Source organism: Epinephelus fuscoguttatus, linkage group LG9 (assembly GCF_011397635.1).
Source record: "Epinephelus fuscoguttatus linkage group LG9, E.fuscoguttatus.final_Chr_v1".
NCBI lineage: Eukaryota > Metazoa > Chordata > Actinopteri > Perciformes > Serranidae > Epinephelus > Epinephelus fuscoguttatus.
This window is the reverse complement of record NC_064760.1, coordinates 13,860,493-13,888,030: the sequence shown is the minus strand read 5'-3', so window position 1 is coordinate 13,888,030 and position 27,538 is coordinate 13,860,493. Positions and strand designations below refer to the sequence as shown.

Here is a 27,538-nt window from a genome sequence, read left to right as displayed (position 1 = left end):
TTTTGTCACACAGAAACATTTGGTAAGAGAGTGGAGGGCGTGATTTCCCCGGGGCAATGCGATTGGACAGGATGTGGTTGAGAAAAGAAGCATTGTCTCACGACAACTAGTGGGTCGTTCGTCACCGCGTTTTGCCCCAAGGCTGAATACTTTAAGATGGCATCTGAAACTTGAGGGATCCCAAGTGACTTTTTACCTCTTTTGGCCTAAGGATGGCTCAACGAAGCGTTTGTCCAGCCTGGGGTAATACAGGGGTTGAGTCCTAAACATTTGACCCCCAGTGGTCTTGTGGGTCTTGTTCATTAATAATACTGGTTCAAAGGAAGTCCAGAAAGGCTGATCCTCTACACCCTCCAAAAAATGACTGTGGTTTTGCTAAGAGTGAAATATGTGTGTAAAGCTGGCAACTTTACTATGAGAACACATCAGGCCTAGCTGTTGATGGTCAGTAAATATTGGAGCTTCACTGTGTAAGAGTGTTGCTCAAAGAGAAGTTCCCATTAAACAGATACAATATGTTACCAGAGAACTACACACAGTGTGCCTGTCAAATCCCTGGGAAGTTCTCATGGTTAGAAACTTGATAAATGCCTTTCCGAACTATTATTTAAATGTTGGATGAATTTAAATTATTGTGTCAAGTTTTAAATCTAATATTAAATCTCAAGTTAATTTGGGTTGAGACACAAAATATGTCACATTGTTTCACATGCAGGCAATATGAAAACAGCATACAGTCCCCATTAGATTTTTATGTCTTTTTTAAATTTCATTTTATTGGCATTATTTAAACCCTTTAGATTTTTTTTAAATCAAAATAAACTCAAAGGGCTCTAGTTTCACAGACCGGGCGAGGCGGAGGCGCAGCACACCTGCGCTTTGCCAACTGGGTGTGGCGAGGTGGATTTTGTAAATTTGGCACACCGTGCGCACTGGCGCAACTACTCCTCTTTCCCACCTCCATCCCTCCTACCTGCGTAAGTCGGAAAGAGGGAGGAGAGAAGGCGTGGAGTGGGTTTTACACACATCACACCAATCAAATGAGCCCCTCTCCTCGCCATTAAATGCGTCGCGCGAAGGCGTAACGAGAGTTTACTCAATTCGCCATGGCAGAAGAGAGCAGCAGCATCAGACGGCCAAACTTCTATCAGGAGCAAACTGATGTTTTGGTCCGGGAGGTCCAAGCTCGCAGTGTCTGAATATACGGAACTGCGAGCAGACCTCCACGGGCTGATGATGCAAAGGTAGCCTGGGAGGAGGTCACCACAATTGTCAATCAATGTTGCGTTTCTCTCGTGCGCGCGCTCTCTCTCTCTTTCTCTCTCGCAGTCTCACTCTGTTTCTTTTCTTTTGACTTTTCTTAGATGACAGATGCTGAATATATACTCCCTATCTGATGCTGTGGCTGTTTGTGGTTGGCTGAGAGGGATGTGAACTCATTAGTTTGCAGCTGTGTTAATCAGATCAGGTTGGGTTTCCATTACGTGTGCCAAACGTGCTAAACGGTGCCAATCCCCTTTGATCTGACATCAGATGTGACGGGACAGTCGATATAGAGATACATTTATGTGCTGATTGCAGATAGTTGCATTGACTAGTGTTTTTGTGGCTATTTGTTGCATTATTAATGTGCCTGATATTCTGGAAACCTGCCTGTGAGGTTTTGGTGACGTGTGTGCACTGTCCGCCGGTCAGCCAAAAGTCAGCTTACACCGGCTGCGCTCCCCCTGCGCTGACAGTAGACCTGGTTTCAGCTGGTGAGCTTTTAGCGCACCTTTGGCGAAGCCTTTTGGCACAAAACTGTCACTGTGCCAAGCTGGATCTGTCGACACCTCCCCCTGCTGCGCCGCCACACCCATCTCAGCACACCTCGGTCTGCCAAACTATCAAACTGAGTGCGCCTCGGGTTGCTCGAAACTAGCTCTGTGCAGGATTCGCCACCCTGCGCCACCCTGCGCCACCCTGCGCCGCGCCAGGAAACTAGAGCTCAACATAGTCAATGTTTGTTTTTTTTTAATTTTTAGAGGCAAATATAACCGTATAAACGTTGTTAATTCGTCATAGCAGTTCAATGCAAATTGTGAAAATCATTGGATTTACAGTAAGATGTGGTAAAAGATCAACATGAAGAAGATAAATCAAGCAATATCAAATGACTGCCATTTTAGCCTCATCAGTTATTGCTTTAAAAGTATTCTATATATTTCCACTATGCTGCAAATGCCGAAAAAGAAAACATAGGGTGCCCGGCTGCTTAGTGGGTAGAACAGGCATCCCATATACAAAGGCACTGTCCTCGCCGCAGCAGCCGTGGGTTAGATTCCAGCCTGCGGGCCTTTGTTGCATGTCGACCCACCTCTCTCTCCATTTCACACATAGACTATCCTATCTAATAGAGGCAAAAAGCCAACAAAAAAAAGACAGAAAAAAACCTAATTTTTTCATACTCAATGAATTCTGCAAATTCAAACTCCCTCCTCCTTCAAGGTAAATCTTTCAAACTGCATGTCTGAGTGGTAGCACTAATCCTCTTCATACTTTAATTTTAAAAATGCAAAAAGAATATCACTCAAAGCAACTAACATAATTGTATTTTGCATCATGATAATCTATAAAGCCTTAATATAATAAGAGCATAAAAAGTCACACAATGGTTGCAAACAGACAGAACATGATGTCAGAACGACACGTTAAACATATTTGAAGGTTATCCAATTACAAAATTGTTACTATTATCAGCTGTGAAATTGAAGTGAAGTAAATGTTTACAACAGTGTGACAAACAAAAATGATGTTAATTTTTAATCAGCAAATCCAAAAGATATTAATTTCTCACTAAGGTCCTGACATCAGCGTAGGTCGTCTCTCCCTCTGTTGCTCTTACATTCCTTCTGTCTGCTCGGCCAGGTTTCCTCTTGGTGAAGGTCGGTGCAGAATAAGCCAACGAGTCCTCGTCTCTCTGAGGAAATATATAGAAAAGTATAATGAGACGACAGATTTTAATCTCTAGATATGTCGGGGTAAAAATATGCCATTAACTTTTCCAGCTACATTGTTTCTTTATATACTTTACCTGCTGACTTGCAGCATTTGTTTGCAGAGTGACGGCAGCTGTATCATGAAATAAAACAAAGATTAAAGATAAAAGATGCTGTTTGGTAATTTACACAAACCATTATTCTAAATCCTGTGAAGTTAGATTTTGGACTGATGTATGAGAAGGTTTAATTACCATTGCAATGATAACAAGTTTTCTTCTTGATGGTATAAATCAGGAAGGCAATAACAGTCAGACTTAAAGCCAAAGCCGCAAATAACAGAAACAGAGGTGTGTTGGCCTTCTGCAGATCCCACATGTTGAACTCTGAAATAACATCAGGAGCAAATAATGAAAGTTAACAGCTTTATTGTCGAGGTGTTACAATATAATGGAAACTAAACTTTGGTAATACATTATTTTAATTACTTCTACTGGATTCAAAATTAATGATTATTAAAGATTAATATGGAAATATTCTGCACTTACCTTGAATGTCAACTTTTGTTCCATTTCCAAATAATATCTCTCCACATGTGGCCACAGCACAGTAATAAGTCCCGGCATCAGAGGAGCTGACGTCCTTAGAGAAGCTGTAGATACATTTATGAAGAGAGTGAGCTTCAGGACTCTTCTCACATCCATCACTACTGTTTCCTTGGGTATAAATGAAACTGGGATGAGATTCATCTGATGCGGCTCTGAACCAATAAACTCTGTGTTCTTCTGAACATGTTTTCTTCTCAGAGTCAGAGAGGACTGAACACTGCAGAGTCACTGAGTCTCCTGGACGGACTGGATCAGATGGATCTTGAGTGACAGCAGTGATATCAGGTTCTGGTCCTGGAAAATGTCAAGATAAAATGACATGTTTTACTCACTTTAATAAAATTAAAAGTAATTAAAATTTTAAATTCATATGCTTAAAACCTTTTCTACACATTATGGAGACATAATTCGAATCATAATGAGTTATGGAAACACACATACATGTAGAAAAATCTAATTATGTAAACTGATGGTAAACATGTTGGATTAAAGCACGGTTATTTTTTGTCAAGTAATTTAAAATGTCGATTTACCTTTAACTCTCAGAAGTGTTGATTTGGAAAATGTCATGTCCAGTAGATTTACTTTTAAACAGTAGTAAAGTCCAGTATCACTCAGCTTTGTCTCATGAATATGCAGAATAAATGATCCAGGCTCTTGTTTTGCTGTAATGCGAGCAGTCTTGTTCACACCTTCATAATCAAAGGCATATGTTCCTCCCAAGAATTCAGCTGTTTTTCCAGAAACAAGCCTGATCCAAAAGAGGGTATCATCGTACTCAGATGTCTGGCGAGTACAATTCAAAGTCACATCATCTCCAACTTCAACAGTTGTCGCTTCAAAGACGTGATCGTCTGTGCATCCTGAACATAAAATTAAATGGAGCAGTGAGTAACAACAGAGAAAGAAAAATGTACACACTGTACTAAATTACTGTAAGAACATAATATTTTAAATGTATATCTGGAGTAAATCTGACTTCTGTGAATATACTTACGTCCCACTCTGAGCATCAGCAACAAATAAAATATGATCACCATTTTCATGTTAATCCACTTGTAGCTGCAGCTAAATTAGAGCGTATTAGAAGATGACTCGCCTTAATGTAATCATGGAAAGTGGGAGGGAACATTTCAGAGCAATGTGATTGGCCTCTCGTTGTGTTGGTATCTCACTGTATCACCACAGTGGAAATAAAATCAACCATCTTTCCAACGTGAAACAACACAACAGCACACTTTGTTTCATGTTTCAGGGTGGGTTTCTATAACTGACACTGAGAGTAAACAAAGGGTAAAGCTGGCGGGGGGCACTTTTCTAGAGGGGGCAATAAAAAGAAAGGTTTAGCTAGCTACCACACCTCCTCCTCGCTCCCTGCAGCTGGGGACTGCTTCGCCAGGGGTAGAGGGGGCAGTGGCTCCAGGAACAGAGCTGCGGTCGTCAGCCACAGCAGCTCTAAGTCATAGGTCACAGCAGGCTGGTGGCCGACGGCAGCACCAAATCTAACCTCTGTAACAGCAGCAACAGAGTCTGGAAGTTGGGTCCGTCCGGTCCCCCGTCACAGGCTGAGTTTGAGTTGCTGCAGTCGGGCTCACAGGATGTAGACTGCTGGTATACGCCTGCCATTGACCCCCGAGCTCAGATGGAATTCTCTTGCCCTTTTACTTCCTGCATGGTACGGTTTTCAAAATCGCCGCAGTTACATGAAACTAGACTCGCATAGTCAGAACTATCTCCACACATCATTTTAGTGCTGTGCGTGAAGTAAGGGATTATGTATAATGAGCCTGTGAATACTGGGAAAATAACTCCCAACAGGGGAGGGAGTTATTTTCCCAGTATTCACAGGCTCATTATACATTATCCCGCTTATTACACGGCTAATTGTCAGTTAAATAAATAATGTTGTCTGCCTCTGCGAAGTGCATTAAAACCGACCGGATTCGACAACTTTTGGTGAAAGTTTTGTACTCTCCCAGGCTTAGTGGACTGAACCGAGGCATAAAACTTGGGTAAACTGTCATTAAGCATGAGTGCCAAGTGTGTATTCAAATCTGTGTTCTTTTGTTTTTGGCAGAGAAAGTCCATCAGTATAGTCGTAGTAGTACAGTACAGTATAGTACAGTAGCTCATTTTGTTGTCTTTTTTGTATTTATCTCATCTTTCTCGTCCTCTATCACTTGAAGCTCTTCAGGTTTCAGTTCCTTGTGCCGTTGTTTGCTTGATTTTTTTCTTTCCTTCTCCATTTCTTTTTCTTCAGCAGCATCCCATTCCTCAAAATCCGTGTAGCTACTCTCCAAATAAGTTAAAAGAAATGTGAAAATCAGCCATTTCTGTTTGTTTTTTCCCTTGGAAGTTGTTTGACAGCTGCAGTGTTGCAGGGCAGCGTCCCTAGCAACGCTGGGCTACATATTACTGTGTAATGACCGTTGCTAGTAGCAATGGTCATTACACAGTAATATCAGACCGCTGAATGCAGCGACTGACCAATCAGAATACAGATCCGTGTAATAAACTACAATAACTACCTCCAAGCTACAGTAGCAACGAGCCTGGTCTCACTTCGAAGTCGTCAAAATCTAGCAGTTGAGCAGTGATTTGTGGTGTCACAAACCAACAGAAAAAGCCGTCCTTTAACATTGGCAGGATATGCTGCTGATGCCGTTATAGTTTAAATGGTGCCCAGCAGCATCATGGGGAAATGCGTCAGGACAAGGACGAAAGTTAAGGCTGCAAAAGTCTGACTGGGGAGGGTGGGAGGGGAGGGGTGGTGGATGGGTCCAACAAGCACTGACTTCCACTCAAGAAAACAGTGTTCATGTCCCTTAAGGTTATAAAGCCAAACCCTGTTCTTTTTTCTAAACCCAACCATGTGCGCTTGTTTGCGGTGTAGTACTGATGTACTGCATTTATTTTGAAAGAGCCTGCATGTAAATTTTAAATTTCCTGTCAAAACAGAAGTGTATTTTGAAAGAAGACAATGCATGTAACAGGAAGAACTTGACACGGTGTCCCAGAACATCAAAAACCAACGCACCCAGGGTACCTTGCACGTCATGTGGACATGCAAAGTCCATGACCAAACGTCAATATGTGACGAGGTCAGAGTGAGAATGTGTTGTAGCAACCTACACTCTGAAACATCTTCAAATGTTTTATGTTGCATTTTCTTTTGCAGGGATTTAGCCGTGTTAATGCCAAGGCTCGCCTTCCCACGTGCAAACATTCCGCCAAAACAAGTTTTCTCCGGACACCATTTTGCAAGAGCTCTGTCTTTACATCATCGCTGTTTTAGTTGTCTTGGTCCAGACCTTTGAATCTGCCCACTTTATTGAGTCAACTGGTTTGTCTGGCATCATGACATGAAACAGAGGTTTCTCGGTTAAAATCAATAGATCAACCAACCATTGTAGAGGTATTAACGATCAGCTGATCAGCACCATGGGCGGGACTAATGCCATTGTCAAGCTGCTGTAACGCTGTGTGCCTGAAGCTATGAGGAGTAATACAAGAAAGGTGACCGTTATAGTCAAGACAGACGCTGCTATCAAGGCTGTTCTAAATCGACATGTCTTTTTAATATTTCGCCCGATATCTTTGTTTTTACGTTGGTTTGCTCCACTCTTAAAAATCAAATGAAATCAGTTTGTTGGCATGGCGACACATCAGTTGAGTAGTGAGTAATGTTTGATTCAGGCAGATACACTGGTCAAGTGACAATTCTGTCTGATATCAGTCAAATCTTGTAGTGACAGTCAAATGATTCAACAAAGATAAGATTCAGAGTTAACTTTTATCTCAATGGCCAAATATTCATGTTTAAAAAGGGCACTGACACCACTGGCCTTTAAACATATCACATGTAATTTATCTGTAAATATATAGAACTATGTCTCTAGGCCCAATAAAAAATCCTACATTGTTGTTACCACCCAGTTAAACAGGAATTGATGGATCAGTTTAATTTGAGTTCATATAAAAAGATGTATCCAGCCATTTGCCACAGTGACAAAGACAGAGGAGCCATCTTAAATACTGAGCAAGCCAACCAACTGAGATGCTCCACATCATCAGTGATGACCCGCCCACTCTGCCTGTCAGTCACATCAGCAGGAAGAGCAACGTACAGAGGAGGGCTGTTAAACCATCCATCCTCTATACTCACTTCACTTCTTTTCAGAGAGCTGCTGACAGACAGCAGCAGAGCGACACTCTCACAGTATCACAGGAACATTCACCTGGAGCTGATTTAGAGTTTCTGACCTCCATTTTTTTATCTGAGGGAGAGAAGCCATGTGACCCTGGGAGAAAACCACTAATGAGATACACCAGTGATTAACAAGGTGATTAACAAATGTAAAACAAAGCATAATGTATGGTTGACACCGTCACTATGACAGTAACAGGAACACCTGACAATATAATGCAGTCCAACACCACAAACTCTGGAATCAAAATAATGATTAAACAGAGTTCAGGTTTCCCGCCAACTTGAAAGGTGCAAGGAGAATAAAAATAGATATACAGTCAACCCATCTATCTATAGGGCCAAAACTCATCACATTCGTCAGACCAGCAGGTTGTGGTTTGTGCTTTTCATCACAGTCAACATATTGTTGACAACGAGCCAAAACACCCTTTGCACACACAGACAAACACACGCTCACAGTTACAATAAACAAATGCTGCATGGAAACTTCAGCATCGTTGTGGTCGGGCTTCAAACTAAGGTGTCAGTACAAAGAGGCTGTTCTACCTTTCTCACTCTGTGTTTCAGCCTCAGGACGCTGGGCTTTACTGCTGCTGTCAAAAGGCAAGTGGAACAACACTATAAAACTGTTATGTTTATTTTTAATATCACAAGAACTCACAAAGGTGGGTGAAGGATTCAGGAGGGTTGGACACACACCATGACCCAGTTGCACTGTCTTATGACAGTTTTTTTTATTGCACTTCTCAGCTGTTTGGTGCTTGTCATTGGTGGTAGCTGTCAGAGGGAGGAGGTGCTAATCACTCACTGGTCCCACCCTGGTCTTTCTGTCAGGAGCAGGAGTTTGAACTGTGATCTGTAGTTTGCCTGATTATCTGCAGACAGGTTTGACAGCCTTGCTAACGTCACTTGGTGCAGTTATGGACCAGCCTGTTAAAATTAATGTTGAATCAATCAATAAATCTACATTCAAATTAAAACAAAACATAAACTAATGTGCATCTGTGAAATTGTAAGATTGCAGTTGTTGACACCTTTGTTTGCATATTTAAAACCACAGGACTGATAGATATTTGTACTGTGAATGAGCACATTAACAAGGTGAAAAGTTAGCCTGCTGAAGCCTCTTGTATCTCTCCTCTCACTACACATCCTGTTGAAGCCCATCGTCAGGTCTGTTCTGAATAAACAGCCTTGATGGTTGGTCAAAGGGAGGAGAAACGGCCCACCACAGCCTGGGTCTGTCAGTGTAGCTGTTGCATGTGGCTTTGCTTGACATGCAGAGGGTCTTTACAAAGTGCTGTGAGACCAGAGAGATGGAGGAGTATCTCCTTAATTTTTATTCTACAGTGTGCTTTTTTATCAACAAAGGAAGACTAACTGTGTCCACAAAATCAAATGCTCTGTATGTGTTTTTTTAGCCATGCTTCTGATTACAACTGTGGGAAATTGTGATGGACAGATACACAGCCATTCACAATCAAACCACAAAACCAAACATAAGTTTATCTGTGAGTTTTCAGATTTCTTGGTTTTCTGTGTGGTTTTGGCCACATTTCCTCTCACCTTTCTCTTGCAACTGTCCCTCAAACCTGAACGCTAACACCTAGACTGTAGCTACGAATATTTCATAAGTCCTCTTTATCTCCTTTTGGTGTTGATTTGGACGCCAAATTGGGTTACGCAAACAAAACAACACAACCTCCAGGTCCAGGATGAGTTAAGCCCTCCAAAAAATAACTGTGGTTTTGGTTAGAGTGAAATATGTGTGTGAAGCTGTCAACTTCACCATGAGAACAAAACATCAGGCCTAGCTGTTGATGGTCAGTAAATATTGGAGCTTCACTGTGTGAGAGTGTTGCTCGAAGAGAAGTTCCCATTTAACAGATTCAACATGTTACCAGAGAACTACACACAGTGTGTCTGTCAAATCCCTGGGAAGTTCTCATGGTTAGAAACTTGATAAACGCCTCTTTGTACGGTTATTTAAATGCTTAACGAATTTTAATAATTGTGTCAATTTTTAAATCTTATATTAAATCTTGAATTAAATCAGGGTTGAGACACAAAATATGTCACATTGTTTCACTTGCAGGCAAAATGAAAACAGTACACATTAGATTTTTATCTTATTTCATTTCATTATTTTGGCATTAGTTAAACGGTTTGGATTTGTAAAACAAAATCAAAGTAAACTCAAAGTGGTCAGTGTTTGCTTTTTTTCCAGAAGCAAATATAACATGCTTTCACTGTTAAGTCTTCATAGCAAACTGTGAAAATCATTGGATTTAAAGTGTGGTAAAAGATCAACATGAGCAAGAAAAATCAAGCAATATGAAATTACTGCCATTTTAGTCTCAGCAGTTATTGCCTTAAAAATATTTTATTTATTTCTGCTGTGTTAAAAACATTGAAAAAGAAAACACAGGGTGTCCGGTTGCTTAGTGGGTAGAATCGGCATCCCATATACAAAGGCACTGTCCTCGTCGCAGCAGCCGTGGGTTAGATTCCAGCCTGCGGCTCTTTATTGCATGTCAACCCACCTCTCTCTCCATTTCACACATAGACTATCTTATCTAATATAGGCAAAAAGCCAACAAAAAAAGACAGAATAAAATCTCATTTTTTCATACTCAATGAATCCTGCAATGAGTGCAAATAGTTATTTAAAAAGCAACAAATCTCAAGTAAACATTTAAAAATGAGACAAAAAAAGGCCATTTTGAAAGAAAAGCAAAAACAAAACTTTTGAAAAACCTGAAAATGGTTCATCTCAAAATTCAAACTCCCTCCTCCTTCAAGGTAAATCTTTCAAACTGCATGTCTGAGTGGTAGCACTAATCCTCTTCATACTTTAATTAAAAAACATGAAAAAGAATATCACTCAAAGCAACTAACATAATAGTGTTTTGCATCATGATAATCTATAAAGCCTTAATATAATAAGAGCATAAAGAGTCACACAATGGTTGCAAACAGACAGAACATGATGTCAGAACGACACGTTAAACATATTTGAAGGTTATCCAATTACAAAATTGTTACCATTATCAGCTGTGAAATTGAAGTGAAGTAAATGTTTACAACAGTGTAACAAATAAAAATGATGTTAATTTTGAATCAGCAAATCCAGCAGATGTTAATTTCTCACTATGGTCCTGACATCAGCGTAGGTCGTCTCTCCCTCTGCTGCTCTTACATTCCTTCTGTCTGCTCGGCCAGTTTTCCTCTTGGTGAAGGTCGGTGCAGAATAAGCCAACGAGTCCTCGTCTCTCTGAGGAAATATATAGAAAAGTATAATGAGGTGACAGATTTTAATCTCTAGATATGTCGGGGTAAAAATATGCCAATAAGTTTTCCAGCTACATCTTTTCTTTATATACTTTACCTGCTGACTTGCAGCATTTGTTTGCAGAGTGATGGCAGCTGTATCATGAAATAAAACAAAGATTAAAGATAAAAGATGCTGTTTGGTAATTTACACAAATCATTATTCTAAATCCTGTGAAGTTAGATTTTGGACTGATGTATGAGAAGCTTTAATTACCATTGCAATGATAACAAGTTTTCTTCTTGATGGTATAAATCAGGAAGGCAATAACAGTCAGACTTAAAGCCAAAGCAGCAATTAACAGAAACAGCAGTGTGTTGGCCTTCTGCAGATCCCACATGTTGAGCTCTGAAATAACATCAGGAGCAAATAATGAAAGTTGACAGCTTTTCTGACAAGATGTTACAATGTAATAGAAACTAAACTTTTGTAATACATTATTTTAATCTCCTCTACTGAATTCAAAATTAATGATTATTAAAGATTAATATGGAAATATTCTGCACTTACCTTCAACGTCCAGTTTTGCTCCATTTCCAAAAAATATCTCTCCACATGTGGCCACAGCACAGTAATAAGTCCCGGCATCAGAGGAGCTGGCGTTCTTAGAGAAGCTGTAGATACATTTCTGTGGAGAGTGAGCTTCGGGACTCTTCTCACATCCATCACTGTAAATCAAACTTGGATGAGATTCATCTGATGCGGCTCTGAACCAATAAACTCTGTGTTCTTCTGGACATGTTTTCTTCTCAGAGTCAGAGAGGACTGAACACTGCAGAGTCACTGAGTCTCCTGGACGGACTGGATCAGATGGATCTTGAGTGACAGCAGTGATATCAGGTTCTGGTCCTGGAAAATATAAAGATAAAATGACATGTTTTACTCACTTTAATAAAATTTAAAGTAATGAAAATTTTAAATTCATATGCTTAAAACCTTTTCTATACATTATGGAGACATAATTTGACTTATAATGTGTTATGGAAACACACATACATGTAGAAAAATCTAATTATGTAAACTGATGGTAAACATGTTGGATTAAAGCATCGTTATTTTTTGTCAAGTAATTTAAAATGTCTATTTACCTTTAACTCTCAGAAGTGCTGATTTGGAAAATGTCATGTCCAGTAGATTTACTTTTAAACAGTAGTAAAGTCCAGTATCACTCAGCTTTGTCTCATGAATATGCAGAATAAATGATCCAGGCTCTTGTTTTGCTGTAATGTGAGGAGTCTTGTTAACACCTTCATAATCAAAGGTGTATGTTCCTCCCAAGAATTCAGGTGTTTTTCCAGTAACAAGCCTGATCCAAAACAAAGTTTCTTGGTTGATAGATGTCTGGCGAGGACAATTCAAAGTCACATCATCTCCAACTTCAACAGTTGTCATTTCAAAGACGTGATCGTCTGTGCATCCTGAACATAAAATTAAATGGAGCAGTGATTAACAACAGAGAAAGAAAAATGTACACACTGTACTAAATTACTGTAAGAACATAATATTTTAAATGTATATCTGGAGTAAATCTGACTTCTGTGAATATACTTACGTCCCACTCTGAGCATCAGCAACAAATAAAATATGACCACCATTTTCATGTTAATCCACTTGTAGCTGCAGCTAAATTAGAGCGAATTAGAAGATGACTCGCCTTAATGTAATCATGGAAAGTGGGAGGGAACATTTCAGAGCAATCTGATTGGCCTCTCGTTATGTTGGTATCTCACTGTATCACCACAGTGGAAATAAAATCAACCATCTTTCCAACGTGAAACAACACAACAGCACACTTTTGTTTCATGTTTCAGGGTGGGTTTGTATAACTGACACTGAGAGTAAACAAAGGGTAAAGCTGGGGGGGGCACTTTTCTGGAGAGGGCAATAAAAAAAAAAAGGTTTCATACTGTAACCCATTGTTTTACCATACACTGACCTATTTAATATTATTTCATTGTAACGCTCTCTCTTTCTGTTTATCAGACCACAGATGAGACAAGAATTAGCTAGCTACCACACCTCCTCCTCGCTCCCTGCAGCCGGGGACTGCTTCGCCAGGGGTAGAGGGGGCAGTGGCTCCAGGAACAGAGCTGCGGTCGTCAGCCACAGCAGCTCTAAGTCATAGGTCACAGCAGGCTGGTGGCCGACGGCAGCACCAGATCTAACCTCTGTAACAGCAGCAACAGAGTCTGGAAGTTGGGTCCGTCCGGTCCCCCGTCACAGGCTGAGTTTGAGTTGCTGCAGTCGGGCTCACAGGATGTAGACTGCTGGTATACGCCTGCCATTGACTCCCGAGCTCAGATGGAATTCTCTTGCCCTTTTCCTTCTTGCATGGTACAGTTTTCAAAATCGCCGCAGTTACGTGAAATGAGACTCACATAATCAGGTCCAACAAACACCAACTTTCACCTGAGAAAATGGTGTTCATGTCCCTTAAGATTATAAAGCCAAATCCTGTTCTTTTTTCCTAAACCCAACCACGTGCGCTCGTTGTTGGAGGAAAAGACATAAAGTTAATTCATGGTGTTGTGCCGACATAGTGCTTTTATTTTGAAAGAGACTGCATGTAAATTTTAAATTTCCTGTCAAAACAGAAGTGTATTTTGAAAGAAGACAATGCATGTAACAGGAAGAACTTGACACGGTGTCCCAGAACGTCAACAACCAACGCACCCAGGGTACCTTGCACGTTGTATGTGTACATGCAAAGTCCATGACCAAACATCAATATATGACGACTTCAGAGTGACAATGTGTTGTAGCAACCTACGAAACATCTTCAATCTTTTATGTGGCATTTTCTTTTGCAGGGATTTAGCCATGTCAATGCCAAGGCTCGCCTTCCCACGTGCAAACATTCCGCCAAAACAAGTTCTCTCCGGACACCATTTTGCAAGAGCTCTGTCTTTACGTCATCGCAGTTTTAGTTGTCTTGGTCCAGACCTTTGAATCTGCCCACTTCATTGAGTCGACTGGTTTGTCTGGCATCGTGACATGAAACAGAGGTTTCTCGGTTAAAATCAATAGATCCACCAACCATTGTAGAGGTATTAACGATCAGCCGATCAGCACCATGGGCGGGACTAATGCCATTGTCAAGCTGCTGTAACGCTGTGTGCCTGAAGCTATGAGGAGTAATACAAGAAAGGTGACCGTTATAGTCAAGACAGACACTGCTAACAAGGCTGTTCTAAATCGACATGTCTTTTTAATATTTCGCCCGATATCTTTGTTTTTACGTTGGCTCGCTCCACTCTTAAAAATCAAGTGAAATCAGTATGTTGGCATGGCGACACATCAGTTGAGTAGTGAGTAATGTTTGATTCAGGCAGATACACTGGTCAAATGACAATTCTGTCGGATATCAGTCAGATCTTGTAGTGACAGTCAAATGATTCAACAAACATAAGATTCAGAGTTAACTTTTATCTCAATGGCCAAATATTCATGTATAAAAAGGGCACTGACACCACTGGCCTTTAAATATATCACATGTAATTTATCTGTAAATATATAGAACTATGTCTCTAGGCCCAATAAAAAATCCTACATTGTTGTTACCACCCAGTTAAACAGGAATTGATGGATCAGTTTAATTTGAGTTCATATAAAAAGACGTATCCAGCCATTTGCCACAGTGACAAAGACAGAGGAGCCATCTTAAATACTGAGCAAGCCAGCCAACTGAGATGCTCCACATCATCAGTGATGACCCGCCCACTCTGCCTGTCAGTCACATCAGCAGGAAGAGCACAACGTACAGAGGAGGGCTGTTAAACCATCCATCCTCTATACTCACTTCACTTCTTTTCAGAGAGCTGCTGACAGACAGCAGCAGAGCGACACTCTCACAGTATCACAGGAACATTCACCTGGAGCTGATTTAGAGTTTCTGACCTCCATGTTTTTATCTGAGGGAGAGAAGCCATGTGACCCTGGGAGAAAACCACTAATGAGACACACCAGTGATTAACAAGGTCATTAACATGTGTAAAACAATCCTGTGTCAACAAACTGTATGGTTGACAGCATCTCTATAACATTAACAGGAACACCTGAGAATATTCTGCAGTCCAGTACAAAGACGTTTGGAGAAAGACAAGAGAAAGACAGGAAGCCCATCTATCTATAGGGCCAAAGCTGCTGAAACATTTGTCCGACCAGCAGGTTGTGGTTTGTGGTTTTCATCACGGTCAACATATTATTGACAATGAGCCAAAACACCCTCTGTACTTTCACACACAAACACACATTTATATTCACCACTGACAGATAAACGATGCATGGAAACTTCAGCATTGACGCTGGGCTTTACTGCTGCTGTCAAAAGGAAAGTGGAATAGCATTCATAAAACAAAAACTTAGAGGAGGAGGTAAATGGTTCAGGAGGGTTGGACACAGGATCGTTTCTAGGATCCGCCCCCAAGATCTTTCTTCTTTTACGAACCAGCTCTGTTTTGATGCTTTTTATGCACTATGGCATCTTTTTTACCCCTGAAAAATGTTTTCACATTTTATTTACAGATTAATTATGAATTGTGATGTTAAAAATGTAAATTATATTTTATTCCACCCAGCAGTATTTAAAGCATTTGAAATGAGCTCCACCTTCACCAGCTGCAACATTAAAGTGATTACCGGTGTGTTCTGTCTCTAATACACAGTCACACAAAATGTGCTGCTCGACAGACAAAGAGGACCAAAACTTGTGTTCATGATTAATGATGTCGTATTTGTTTTGAGGGATTTAATGCACAAACTTAATGACATGTTAGTAGTTCCAGGGCTTTTTAATTTTTTTATTATTAGGTCTATTTTAATGATTTAAAATATATATACAGCCTATTTAGATCTGGGCTATTTATAAAACATTCAGGGCTGAAGCCTCAGACTCCCCAGGCCTAACAATGCCTCTGGTTGGAGACACACACACACACACTTTTTTTCTGTTGAACCTCTCAGTGGTTTGGTGCTTGTCATTGGTGGTAGCTGTCAGAAGGAGGAGGTGTTAATCACTCACTGGTCCCACCCTGGTGTTTTTGTCAAGAGCAGAGTTTGAAGTGTGATCTTTAGTTTGCCTGATTATTGACTCAGAGGTTTACTCACTAAAGTCTGTTCCAGTGTACATCACTTGGCTCAGTGATGGACTTACAGCCTGTCCACATTAATGGCGAATCAATCAATATATTAACATTTAAAATTAAATCAAAAACAAGCTTATGCTCATCTGCCACACAGTTTCAGATGCTTTTGGTTGCATTTTAAAAACACAAAACAAAGGGACATGATTTGTTCTTTAAATGAGCACAATAACATACAAGCAAAAGTAAATCAATCATTTCAGTCTGTGAAACTAAAGTTAGGCTGCTGAAGCCTCTTGTATCTCTCCTCTCACTACACATCCTGTTGAAGCCCATCGTCAGGTCTGTTCTGAGTAAACAGCCTTGATGGTTGGTCAAAGGGAGGAGAAACGGCCCACCACAGCCTGGGTCTGTCAGTGTAGCTGTTGCATGTGGCTTTGCTTGACATGCAGAGGGTCTTTACAAAATGATGTGAGACCAGAGAGATGGAGGGCTTCATTCATTTCAGTAGTTATGCCCTGACAAATTTAGTTTATCAGAATATTAGTTTATCTTATTAACATCATGTTTTTGTGACATAGCAAGATTGATTGTGTCGAGAGAATAAAATATCAGGATGTATATGTGTTAGCTATGCCTCCACAAATTTTCTAGTTGTGGTGAACAGATACACAGCAGTTCACATTTGAATCCAATGAGACACACACACACACACACACACACACACACGGTTCAAAGAAAAAAGGAGGTTAACACTGTGTAACACTGCTGTGGTGCTGTGTAGTGTTTCTGTGTTGTGTAGAGTGCAGTTACAAATGAGTGTGCATCATATACGGAGGATAAATCAGTAAGTCAATGTAAAATACAGACTTCTCTTATCCTGTGTGCGCCATATAAAACACAGACGTGGGGGGAGGGGTTCTCTGTGAATAGGATTGAGGGTAATTAAGTTTCAGATGTGTTTAGAAAGCAAAACAACATGTAAAATACAAACTGTACCAACTTGTCTGGGACAAAAAGAGAGAGCCCTCTTTCTCTCACACATATGTTTACCTGTGAGTTTTCACATCTCTGTGGTTTTGGCCACATTTTCTCTCACCTTTCCCTGCAACTGTCAATCAAACCTGCAGGCTACATCCTACGCTGTAGCCAATATTATATCAAACATTCTTTGGACGTTCAAATTTAAACAAATATCAAACATTTCACTCTAACTCCAGGATGACTTTAGCTTACTGTAGCTTAGCACAACCACAAGAAGCAAAGGAAAGTACAGCCTCATGTCGCCAATGAAGCCACAGATTTTCTTTTCTATTTCTATTTAAGGCAGGCTGTGGAATTTACTTGTAAAAATTCAGTTATGTTTAAGGAAACACACTGTGTGTTTCCTGGAGGTGTAACTCTCTGATCCCTGAACCTTCATTGTTTACAGTTGTGTTTGCTAGCTAAGAGACGTCTTCCTCCTGCATTGCTACATTTCTCTGCATGTAACCTTCACCAACTGTTGACCAATAGAATGGCATGAATGTGGCAGAAAATGTGTATTGTGTCGTCATGTGCATGTACGACCTTGTGTGTGTGCTGCTAAAAAATGACAGTGGTCACAATGCAACGTTTAAGTAAAGTGTGTCAATTAGACAGATGTTGCTGTTGAAAGACTTCAGTGCTTGTTCTCACAGTACGTACACACAAAACACACCCACACGCACAATACTGGCTATTACGGAAACAATAAATTCAGTCATGTGGTGAAAATAAAGACACTGCTTTGAAACCTTAACAACAACAATGAGTAGACGTCCCATAGAATGAAAACAGATCACATGTTTGCTAACTGTAAGGAGGGGGGAGATCATTTTCCACAGCTCAGCCAATCACAGCGATGTCTACTTTGTAAACCTTGATCACCTCTTGACTACATCTCCATTTGGGTGGGAAGACATCAGCAGTGCAAGACCAAGGTGCTGTACCACAATGATCGGAGGACTGGCTGCTTTGATTCTTCTTAGTACAGGGTGTAAGTGCAATTCTTACCTAGAGAGAGAAAGACGATGTCAATGGCAAATACTTTACCTTTTGACTTTGTCCTCTCATGTTGTAATTCTGCTACTGTTTGTCTCTTTTCTTCAGCTCTGCTTCAAACTGCAGAGGTTCCTCATCAGATCTCTCTGACTGTGGTTGAACTTGGCGGGAATGTTACTTTGCAGTGTCCAGTTCCTGAGAAGGATGGCAAATTCTTTTACTGGTACAAACAGTCTCTTGGATATATGGCCCAAACAGTCTTTGCTGTAGTTCAGGGTCAGTTAACAGTAAGTGAACAGTTTGACAACCCACGGTTCAAAGCAACAAAAGCAGTTGCTCAGTATCTTCTTACCATCACAAATGTCAGCAAAGAGGACGAAGCAACATACTTCTGTCAGTATAGAACGTCCTATTCATGGAGTTTCAGTGAAGGCATCTTCTTGGCTGTGAACGGTAAATATCTTTTACTTTTGGTGTTTGTGCCAAATTTTTATGTCATACAAACAGTTTAGATCATTAAGTACTTCTGATATTTCTTTTCCTGACTCATGCAGATAGTAATCAGCAAAAACGTTTCCATGTGAAACAAAGTCCGGACACTGAGTCGGTCCAGCCAGGCAACAGAGTGAATCTCCAGTGTTCACTTCTTTCCACGAACAAAACCAACAAAGATGAGTGTCTAGGTGAAGACAGAGTGTACTGGCTCAGATCTGGATCAGGAGAATCTCATCCAAGCATCATTTACACTCACAGTGACAAACAACAGGAGAGAAGTTGTGACTACAGTCTGTCCAAAACTATACAGACCTCCTCTGATACTGGGACTTACTACTGTGCTGTGGTCACATGTGGAGAGATCCTGTTTGGTGAAGGAACTAAAGTGGAAACAAGTACGTGTTTACAGTTGTATTTAAGTCAAATGTGCATCTTGTAAGAATTCATTTAGCCTGGTTAAATTATGTTAATGTATAATGTATGTCACATATAATGATTATGAGTCTGTTAGTTTCTTTTCTTACTGTATCACATTACATTTACAGAGCAGATACTTCTGACTAAATAGTAAATTGAACATTGACTTACCAGTTGTGCCTGCTGACAAATGCCACTGTGCCACTGACTCCCAAAAGTCACTGATTAAATAATGCTCAATGCTTTGATTCAGGATCAGAACTTGAACCAGTTGTCCTTGCTCTTGGAGTCCTGTTGGTCTGCTGTGTGACTGTGATTGTCGTCCTTATCTTCTACGGAAATCGAAGGAAAGTTTGCGAACACTGCAAAGGTAGGGTCACCATTTTTTAACTTTCAGGTCAGTGAAAACTTTTTGAGGAGCAGCCAGGGGGTATAGTGGGCCGAAACAATCCTGATACGTCATCTGTCTGTTGGGGTTTATGTAAAGGGACATGATAAGTGCTGCCAGGCACTGCGAGTATGCAGTATTCTTCAGTGTTGCTTTATCTTGCATGGGCTACAGGTAGCCTTCTGCAGATGTCAGAACACTCGCAGTTTGTTCACTGCTTAAGTTTCATGCTATCAAACAAGTTACCAAATAACTAGACTTACAGCATCACAGTTGTATGCCCCTAAAAACCAGTCAAGTTGCAGTCACAGTTTACATCCATGTCTGTGAAAACATGAATGCCTCACACACATCTTCCCCATGGCGGCAAAGACGATACAATCAGCACAGTTTCAAGGTGGACACCCAAGATTAGTGTCACCAATTCAGTATCTGACCAAATGTTTCCCCTTCTGTTGCTGAGTTTTGACGTTGAAAGATGACCATGTTTTCCCAGGACATCATGATGTCACAGTGAAGTTGACCTTTGACCACTAAAATCTAATCAGTTCATTGCTGAGATCAAATTAACATTTGTGCCAAATTTGAAAAAAAAAAAATCCCTCTAAGTGTTCTTGAGAGTGTTACAAGAATGATACAGACAAGGTCATGGTGACCTTGACCTTTGACCACTGAAATCTGTTCATCGTCTTGTCCAAAAGGAAGTTTGTGCAAGATTCCCTCAGGGTGTTCATGAGAATGGGATGGACGGGCAGACTGACCACCTGAGAACATAATTCCTCCAGCCACGGCTGACAGCGGTGCAGAGGCATAAAAAAGAACACTGCTTCATTAGCAGGAAAGTAGCGGTGCTCTGAAGGTTAACTCATTAGTAATCCGTGCTCCTACCCTGCCAGCCTGCACTGACATTAGAGAAGCATTAACAAGTGCAGCAACTCCTCTGATGGACTTAAGTTTTATTTTGGGCATCATATGCCATCAAACAGGGGGAATGTGACATGGAAATATGTCAAAATGCAAAACTGTCATGAACAAAGCAGTGATAACAATGTAACGTTAGCTAGCTAGCGACTAGTGATTTCTTGTTTCATGCTTGTTATAAAGAAAAGGGCCATAATTCATTGAAACAACATTAAATTAAGATAATGTGATGGTTATCGTATTTTTAGGTCTTCATTAACAAAGCAAAAGCAAAAACTGTGGGCTTCTTTTGTTACTCTTGCAGCCATCTTGATGATTATTTTTCTTCACACTGAGTTTGGAGTGAGTCTCTGAAAAACCTCCATTTTGAGGTCCATGTAGCTCTAACACTTCGCCCTACCCCTCTATCCCAACAAGAATTGGGCCTAATACTCTGTATGGAGAGGTATTCTATTTAAAAGAAATCAACCTATTGGAACAGTCGGTTCAGTCTCTTTTCCTGGTTAGACGCTGGTTTGATTTTTCTTGTCATAGTGTTATTATAAACCTGAGGTCACTACACTGTACGTGATGTTTTTGAATTTAAAACAATATTTTGCAAACTGGCTGGTAACTTTAATTGTCCCTCTGAGTTATGTCCCACCATAATATCCTGTGGCAGCAGGAAGTATTGAACATTTAATTTCAGAGCCATTTTCCAGATGCTCTCAAGCAAAGTGCTTCAGCCGACTGCTGAGAGCTCTGGTGGAGTTAATCAGTGTTTGTCACTGTAACACTGAAGCTGTATTAAGCGCAGTACATGAGTCAATGTGTTTAACTGGAAAGACTTAAACTGAAAATGTGATTGAAGACAAAAATCTCACTGAATGATTTTTTTTTTTTTTAACAGAGGCGACGAGTGCTTCCCATCATCTTGGACATGACAGATTAACTGTGGATCAGTCTAGTCATCTGGTAAATATGTGACAGTGTGTTGTCCTGTGTGGGCATGTGATATTTTGCTGCTCTTAACTGTTTAAATTTAGCAGATCTGTTGTACAAGAGACATATAACATAATGAACATACAACAAATGTATAATAATGTATGTCTGTTACTACATGATAAATATGGATAGAGTCAAGATATATAAATATTCTAGTGGTGACTGTGAAATGTCAAATTAAAGAAAGTATGTTAACCTCACTTGTTTATATGTTACAGCTCTAATCTCTGAAATATTTGTCATTAACACACAAATATATTATTCCATTTTATGCAGGATGGTGAAGAAGAGGCCGTGAACTATGCAGCACTGGAGTTTTCTACAAGGAAAGTGAAAAGAGGAAGACTGAAAACACACCAGAGTGTGTGTACTCTGCTGTAAAGGCAGATTACCAAAACCAGCAACACCCCTCTCTGTAGACCCGTCGTTCCCAATGGGTGGGTCACAGTCCAGAAGTGTGTGACAGGTCCATTCTGAGTGGACTGCAAGTGACTCGCAAATGTGTCAAGTTTGTCAAAAAAAACTCTTTATTTTGGTACAGAGCTTTTATTTTGAAGTGTACTTTCCTGCTGTAGAGTGTGAGTGACTGACAGACAGTTACTTCTGTTTGCTTCTGTTGTTTTGCTTACATATGAATATGGCATAAGATATTTATATCATCTTCTCATATGGAGTGACTGCATCTTCATTCATCACAAATACGACAGTATACCTGTAAAGTTGTTAAGGTTAGAAACTTGATGAATTCTGTTTGTGTCTTTTGGATTGATTTCAGTGATTCTTGATGACCAACTCTTGTTTTGCACCGTAACAGATCACACCAGCAGCAACAGATTGATGTTAGAAAGCAGTGTGTTTTATTTATTGACACAGTTTAACAGAGTTACCAATCAGGTTCAAGAGTAGTTACACAAGAACAATAACAAAAATAAACAAAAACAAAAACAGATCTGATCCACCTAATATATCTGTGCCAACACTGATCCATTGAAAAATTCCATATTTACAGTTACTCCCACTTTGAGAGAAAAAAACTTATTTGAGTAATGTCCATGTTAACTGACACCTAGCTTCTTTCTTTAGGGCCAGCGTCCACATGGCCACATTCACTCCCAACGCTTATTTTAATGATGTGCTGCACATGGTAGGTTTCTATGACAACAAGATCATGACACTAATATTAGCTTGGTAGCTAACGTAATGATACCTTAACATAGGGTTAACTACACATTCAACAACAAGCTTACAATGCGTACGTTAATGAAAGCACAACACTCACCAGCAACATTCAGCGTCTGGTCGTCTGCTCCCACAAATGGACTGTTCTGTCTTTGCCCATTGATGGTGATGGTTTCTGACTGACATATCATACAGTTGCTAAAGGAACGACTGTGACATCACCAGCACCTTTGTGAGAAGTTCTGAGGTTTCAAACTGGAAGCACTCGGAGTGGCCACATTAAAAAGCTGGAGTGCTTTGAAAAAAGATGCTGGATGCGCAGCTTTTTCTGAAGGTGGGGTCTCAAAAAATGGGCTGCACACAGATGCCCACATAGGCCAAAAGCCAAATGGACCAAAGCGGGCCTTTGCAGACACCTGCATGCACATCATTACCTAATAGCCACATATAAAAAATCCTTCAGCTCGTAACAGACCAACATGAATTAGATCACACAGTACCAGCTGATGGCAAACAGACCTGTGACCTCACTAATCCAACCCAAAAGCCTTGACAGCAGCGTAGATCCTCTGTCTCTCTGCTGCTCTTGAATCCTTTATTGCACCACTGCCAGTTTTCATCACGGTGAAGACGACAGCAGAATAAACCTGTGTGTCCTCATTTCTCTGAGGAAATACATGACAAAGTTCAAAAAAGACCCATAACTGTTTCAATAAGGTTGATCCTACTGAACCGTTCCATTCTTTACCTGCTGACTTTTCTGACCATGAAGGTTTCGCTGCACGGCAACAGCAGCTGAAATTATTAAACAGAAAACATATAGATAAAAATAAAACCAGATGCAGTAGTTTTTATACAGTATTGTTGGATAGAGAGCTAACTAATAACTTCTATTACCGTTGTGACAATCAGACGTGTTTTTCTTGATGGTGTAAACGAGGACAGCTATGACAGTCAGACTTATAGCCAAGACAGCACACAGCAGAAAAATAAGTACATCTGCATTCTGTGAGCACGTACTGGTTCCTGAAACATCAAAAGGAAATATAATGTGTTAAATTCAAGGGTGTTTAATGTCACCTCCTACTAAAACAATTTTTCCACTTAAATGATAAAAAAAGGCTCATTTGACAGTCTGGCACTCAAAGAAGCAAATTTCTTAATAAACAAAACAATGACACAGTTACCTTCAATCTCCACTTTAGTTCCATCTCCAAATAATATCTGTCCACATGTGGCCACAGCACAGTAGTAAGTCCCAGCATCAGAGGAGCTGACGTTCTTAGAGAAGCGATAAACACAACTCTTCTGAGTGTCAGAGTTCCTGTCACATTCATCATGTCTGTTTCCATCAGTGTAGATGATGTCTGGATGAGATTTATCTGATCCGGCTCTGAACCAGAACACACTGTGATCTCCTGGACACATTTTATTCTCAGAGTCAGAGAGGACTGAACACTGGAGAGACATCGAGGCTCCTGGACGGACTGGATCAGATTCTGTCGGCCACTGAACAACAGCAAAGTTTGATGTCCTCTGAGTGTTTCCTGTGTGATACAGAACTGTGTTAAAGGTTTGGCATCTCCACACAAGCTTTGACATATAACCTTTTAAAGACAAATAGGTGCCACTCCAGGTAATCTCAGTCCACTCCATGACTGCGCAGTGATACATTCCCTCATCTTCTTGAATCATCCTCCAAATGCTCAGGCTGCTAATACTCTTATAAACTTTTACATCCAATCTCATGGCAGAAAACTCTGGTCCATACACAGGGTTTACATGTTTACACAGTCTCACAATTAATTTCAGAGTCTCCCCAGCACTCTGCTTAAACCAGTGGAATTTATTGCTAAACTCGTCATTAGGCCAATCACACGTTAAAGTCGCAGGTTAACCAAGTTGAACTGTGGTCACTGGAACCAGCGCATCTGGATTAAATGAAAATACAACACATGAAACACAAAATGACAATTAGTATATGATGCAGAAAGGTAATAACATGAGCATCCATACATCTAGTTTGCATGCAGATACTCAAATGAGAAAATATGTAGTTAAGATTACACAGCACACTCACATCCTTGATGAAGAACAAGCAGTGTAACCCATAACAGGATCATCTTGACACTGTCTGTGATTTGGAAACTTGCTGGTATTTCAGTGGGTTAAAGAGGTGATGTCACATGACCACAATACTGTATGTCACACTCTCAAATGCATCTGATTGGTTATCACAGAACTTAGACTTAAAGTGCATTTCCTGCCACACTGGTCTTAGAGTGAACTTTTTGTTTCTGGGGAGATTTTGTGTTGATGAAATCTATTTCTGTGTGAAGAATTCTTTTGTTTGTATGTGGTAATAACAGTTGACATGGTGTCTGTAGCTGCTTGCTGTTGAGGAGATATAACTTCTCCTGCATTAAATCAGACAGTGGGCCCCTGGGCACAGACAGGAACAGACAGTAGGAGCAAGACACAGACGGGTAATATCTGGTAAAGTTTAGCCTCTTTTTGTGTCATTTTCTGCATCTTTATGTTGTCATAATGAATCTTTTTGTGGTTTTATATCCCTTTGTAGTTGTTTGTGCCTTTTAGAGGTAATTTTGTATCTTTTGTGGTCATTATGAATCTGTCTTGGGTCAGTTTGTGTAAATTTGAGTGGCATTTAGCAGGTGAGGGCCAGGGTCCACCCTTACACTTTGGGCCCCTGGGCCTGTGCCCTGTGGGCCCGTTCAGTAATTCCTGCATGGTGAGACAGTGTGCAGAGTGAAGAACAGCACATAATTCTACTAAGAAGCAAACTATAATGTTTCATATTACACCAAAATCTAATCTGGCATCCCGTCCTCTCTGATAGTTTCTGCTAGGTTAAGAAAGAACACAATACAGTTAAAGAATTATAGAAATTAAGAGATGTAAAAAATCTTTCACCACCATTTTCTACAGTAAAGCTGATGACCTTAAAAATTCTGGGTCCTGACAACAGCAGAATCTCACTGGACAATGCTAACATAGTCATTGTGAATGATAACATGTTTACCACCACCACCATTGGGTGTTTCAGCATGCCAACATTTTATAAGATGAGGCGATGTCAATAGTCTGGCAGCATTTTGGCTTATTTAATTACAATTTGTCCTGTGGGGAAAGTGACTGTGTGGACATGGCAATCTGTTAGTCCCCAGGACATTTCACACAACATCATAAGCGTTAACCTGCTGGTTGCACTAAATGAAAAGTCAGATTATCACCAGATTTATTCACATACATCCCCAGGGGACCATGAATGTCTGTACAAAATTTTGTCCCGATGTATCCAACATCTGTCATGATATTTCAATCTGCATGCTGACTAGCTTGTTATTGTGTTTGGTGGCATCACTGTTTTTGCCCTGATTAAATTAATTGCTATCTGTGACCCTTATTGGTGAAGTTCAGGATCTCGACATTCCGCCCCCAACATTAGCTTATTGTGTTAGGTTTAGTATGAAGTGGAAGGACGCTCCAGAGCCTGTTTACATCCAAAAACTGCACACTCTACCATGTTTGCTATCAAAACTTTGCTAATGCTAACTATGCTCTCTGGACTGACAAGTCTGCTCTGCACTGGAGGTTTCAGGTTTCTTAGTTGGTGTCGCGTCAGAGTCTGTTCACATGTCAGTATGTGTTTCCTTTATTAGACAGCGATGGACTTTCTTATTAGTGACGTACCTAATCCACCTTCAATAGAGGAATGTGAAAACACCTCTCTAGCAACACTTTTCATAGATACAAGTCAGAAAAGTCACAGTGGAAGATAAAACATGATAAAGTGCTTCTACACTGGCCCAGTGTGTAAAAAAAAACATGCAGTGCAAAACCATATATGCTGTACTTCTAGAAAAGGGTTTGGAACCACATGCATCACACAACACTTTTTCCTTCCTTCTACTGCCCTTGTTCTTCAGACAGCCTGAGTCTGCCACTGCACGCACACACACACACACACACACACACACACACACACACACACACACACACACACACACACACACACAAAGTAAAGAGGAGTTCATTATAGATGTGGATGTTTATTTATTAAAAATGACACAAGGCATGTTCACATTTTGAACTGCAGCGATGCAAAGCTGAGGAACTGGGGAAGAAGTCTATCACCTTATATGGTATCACAGAGAAAAGAGACAGAATTGACTCTTCTCTCGACTCTTTCAAGATGAATCTTTCAAAAAGTCACGTTAGGCAGATGCATCACCACCTCTTTAAAAAATGTAACAATAAACTGCAGAAAAACTGAAACAAAATTATTAGATATGGGATTCACAATGATACATGTTGTGATGTATGTGATGTTATATAATGTTATATATCATGTTTTAGATGAAATGCAAACACCAGTGCTGCTAAAGCAAAAAAATAACAATAGCCTCAATAAGAGGATTCATTGTTTGATTAATCATATATCATAAAAGCCCTGACATCAGTGTAGATGGTCTCTTCTTGTCTTTGATTTCTTCTCCTCTCCTCTGCCAGCGTTCCTCCTGGTAAAGTTTGGTGTACAATAAACCAAAGACTCCTCAATTCTCTGAGGAAACAAAGTGCAAAATTGAAAATGAGAGCAGATTGTAATGTCTATACATGTCAATAAACAAACATTCCTTTCAACTTTTCTTTAAAATCCTCACCGCTGACTTTGCTGATCACAACTGGCTGTCGCAGCATTTGTTTGCAGAGTGGCAGCAGCTGTATTATTAAAGAAAGATAAATAAGAGATCGTAAAAAAAGAACGGATTTAACTTCACTGAAGATGAATGACACTGTAGGTTGATTTAAACACAACAGAAATGTGAACTGAATGATATAATCTTGTGTGAAACACAGTTCAATAGATGAATGTATGAGTAACGTCTCTCACTGTTGGAAC

At 40.2% G+C, this 27,538-nt stretch overlaps 4 protein-coding genes across 6 annotated transcripts in view; 1 reads left to right on the top strand and 3 right to left on the bottom strand.

Moving 5' to 3' along the window:
- LOC125895075 (signal-regulatory protein beta-2-like) overlaps positions 1-27,538 on the bottom strand; it is a 35,181-nt gene that overhangs the window by 6,445 nt on the left and 1,198 nt on the right. The window contains exons 1-5 of one of the 2 annotated variants that reach the window (XM_049586871.1): positions 4,584-4,626; positions 4,120-4,449; positions 3,527-3,880; positions 3,233-3,364; positions 3,074-3,111 (exon numbers count right to left, since the gene is read on the bottom strand). In XM_049586871.1, coding sequence (XP_049442828.1) covers positions 3,074-3,111; positions 3,233-3,364; positions 3,527-3,880; positions 4,120-4,449; positions 4,584-4,626 — 897 coding nt within the window. Of the gene's footprint in view, positions 1-742; positions 2,960-3,073; positions 3,112-3,232; positions 3,365-3,526; positions 3,881-4,119; positions 4,450-4,583; positions 4,627-11,343; positions 11,476-27,538 lie in introns of those variants that run through there. The other variant, XM_049586872.1, reaches the window with a different exon arrangement.
- On the bottom strand, positions 11,580-12,734 carry LOC125895080 (signal-regulatory protein beta-2-like). Its single transcript, XM_049586878.1, has 3 exons — positions 12,680-12,734; positions 12,216-12,545; positions 11,580-11,976 (listed from the first exon to the last, which is right to left on the bottom strand). Exons 1-3 carry the CDS (start codon positions 12,726-12,728, stop codon positions 11,612-11,614), a joined length of 744 nt encoding a protein of 247 aa, XP_049442835.1. The 5' UTR covers positions 12,729-12,734; the 3' UTR covers positions 11,580-11,611.
- Positions 18,434-27,538, top strand: part of LOC125895062 (uncharacterized) — a 196,997-nt gene continuing 187,892 nt past the window's right edge. For both annotated transcript variants that reach the window (XM_049586849.1, XM_049586848.1), the window contains exons 1-2: positions 18,434-18,683; positions 18,785-18,913. In XM_049586849.1, coding sequence (XP_049442806.1) covers positions 18,476-18,683; positions 18,785-18,913 — 337 coding nt within the window. In that variant the 5' untranslated portion in view covers positions 18,434-18,475. The remainder of the gene's footprint in view (positions 18,684-18,784; positions 18,914-27,538) is intronic.
- The window catches only part of LOC125895081 (uncharacterized), a 100,389-nt gene continuing 95,120 nt past the window's right edge, over positions 22,270-27,538 (bottom strand). Inside the window, exons 4-5 of the mRNA XM_049586879.1 lie at positions 23,363-23,409; positions 22,270-23,279 (exon numbers count right to left, since the gene is read on the bottom strand). Of these exons, the coding sequence (XP_049442836.1) occupies positions 23,145-23,279; positions 23,363-23,409 (182 nt within the window). The 3' untranslated portion in view covers positions 22,270-23,144. The remainder of the gene's footprint in view (positions 23,280-23,362; positions 23,410-27,538) is intronic.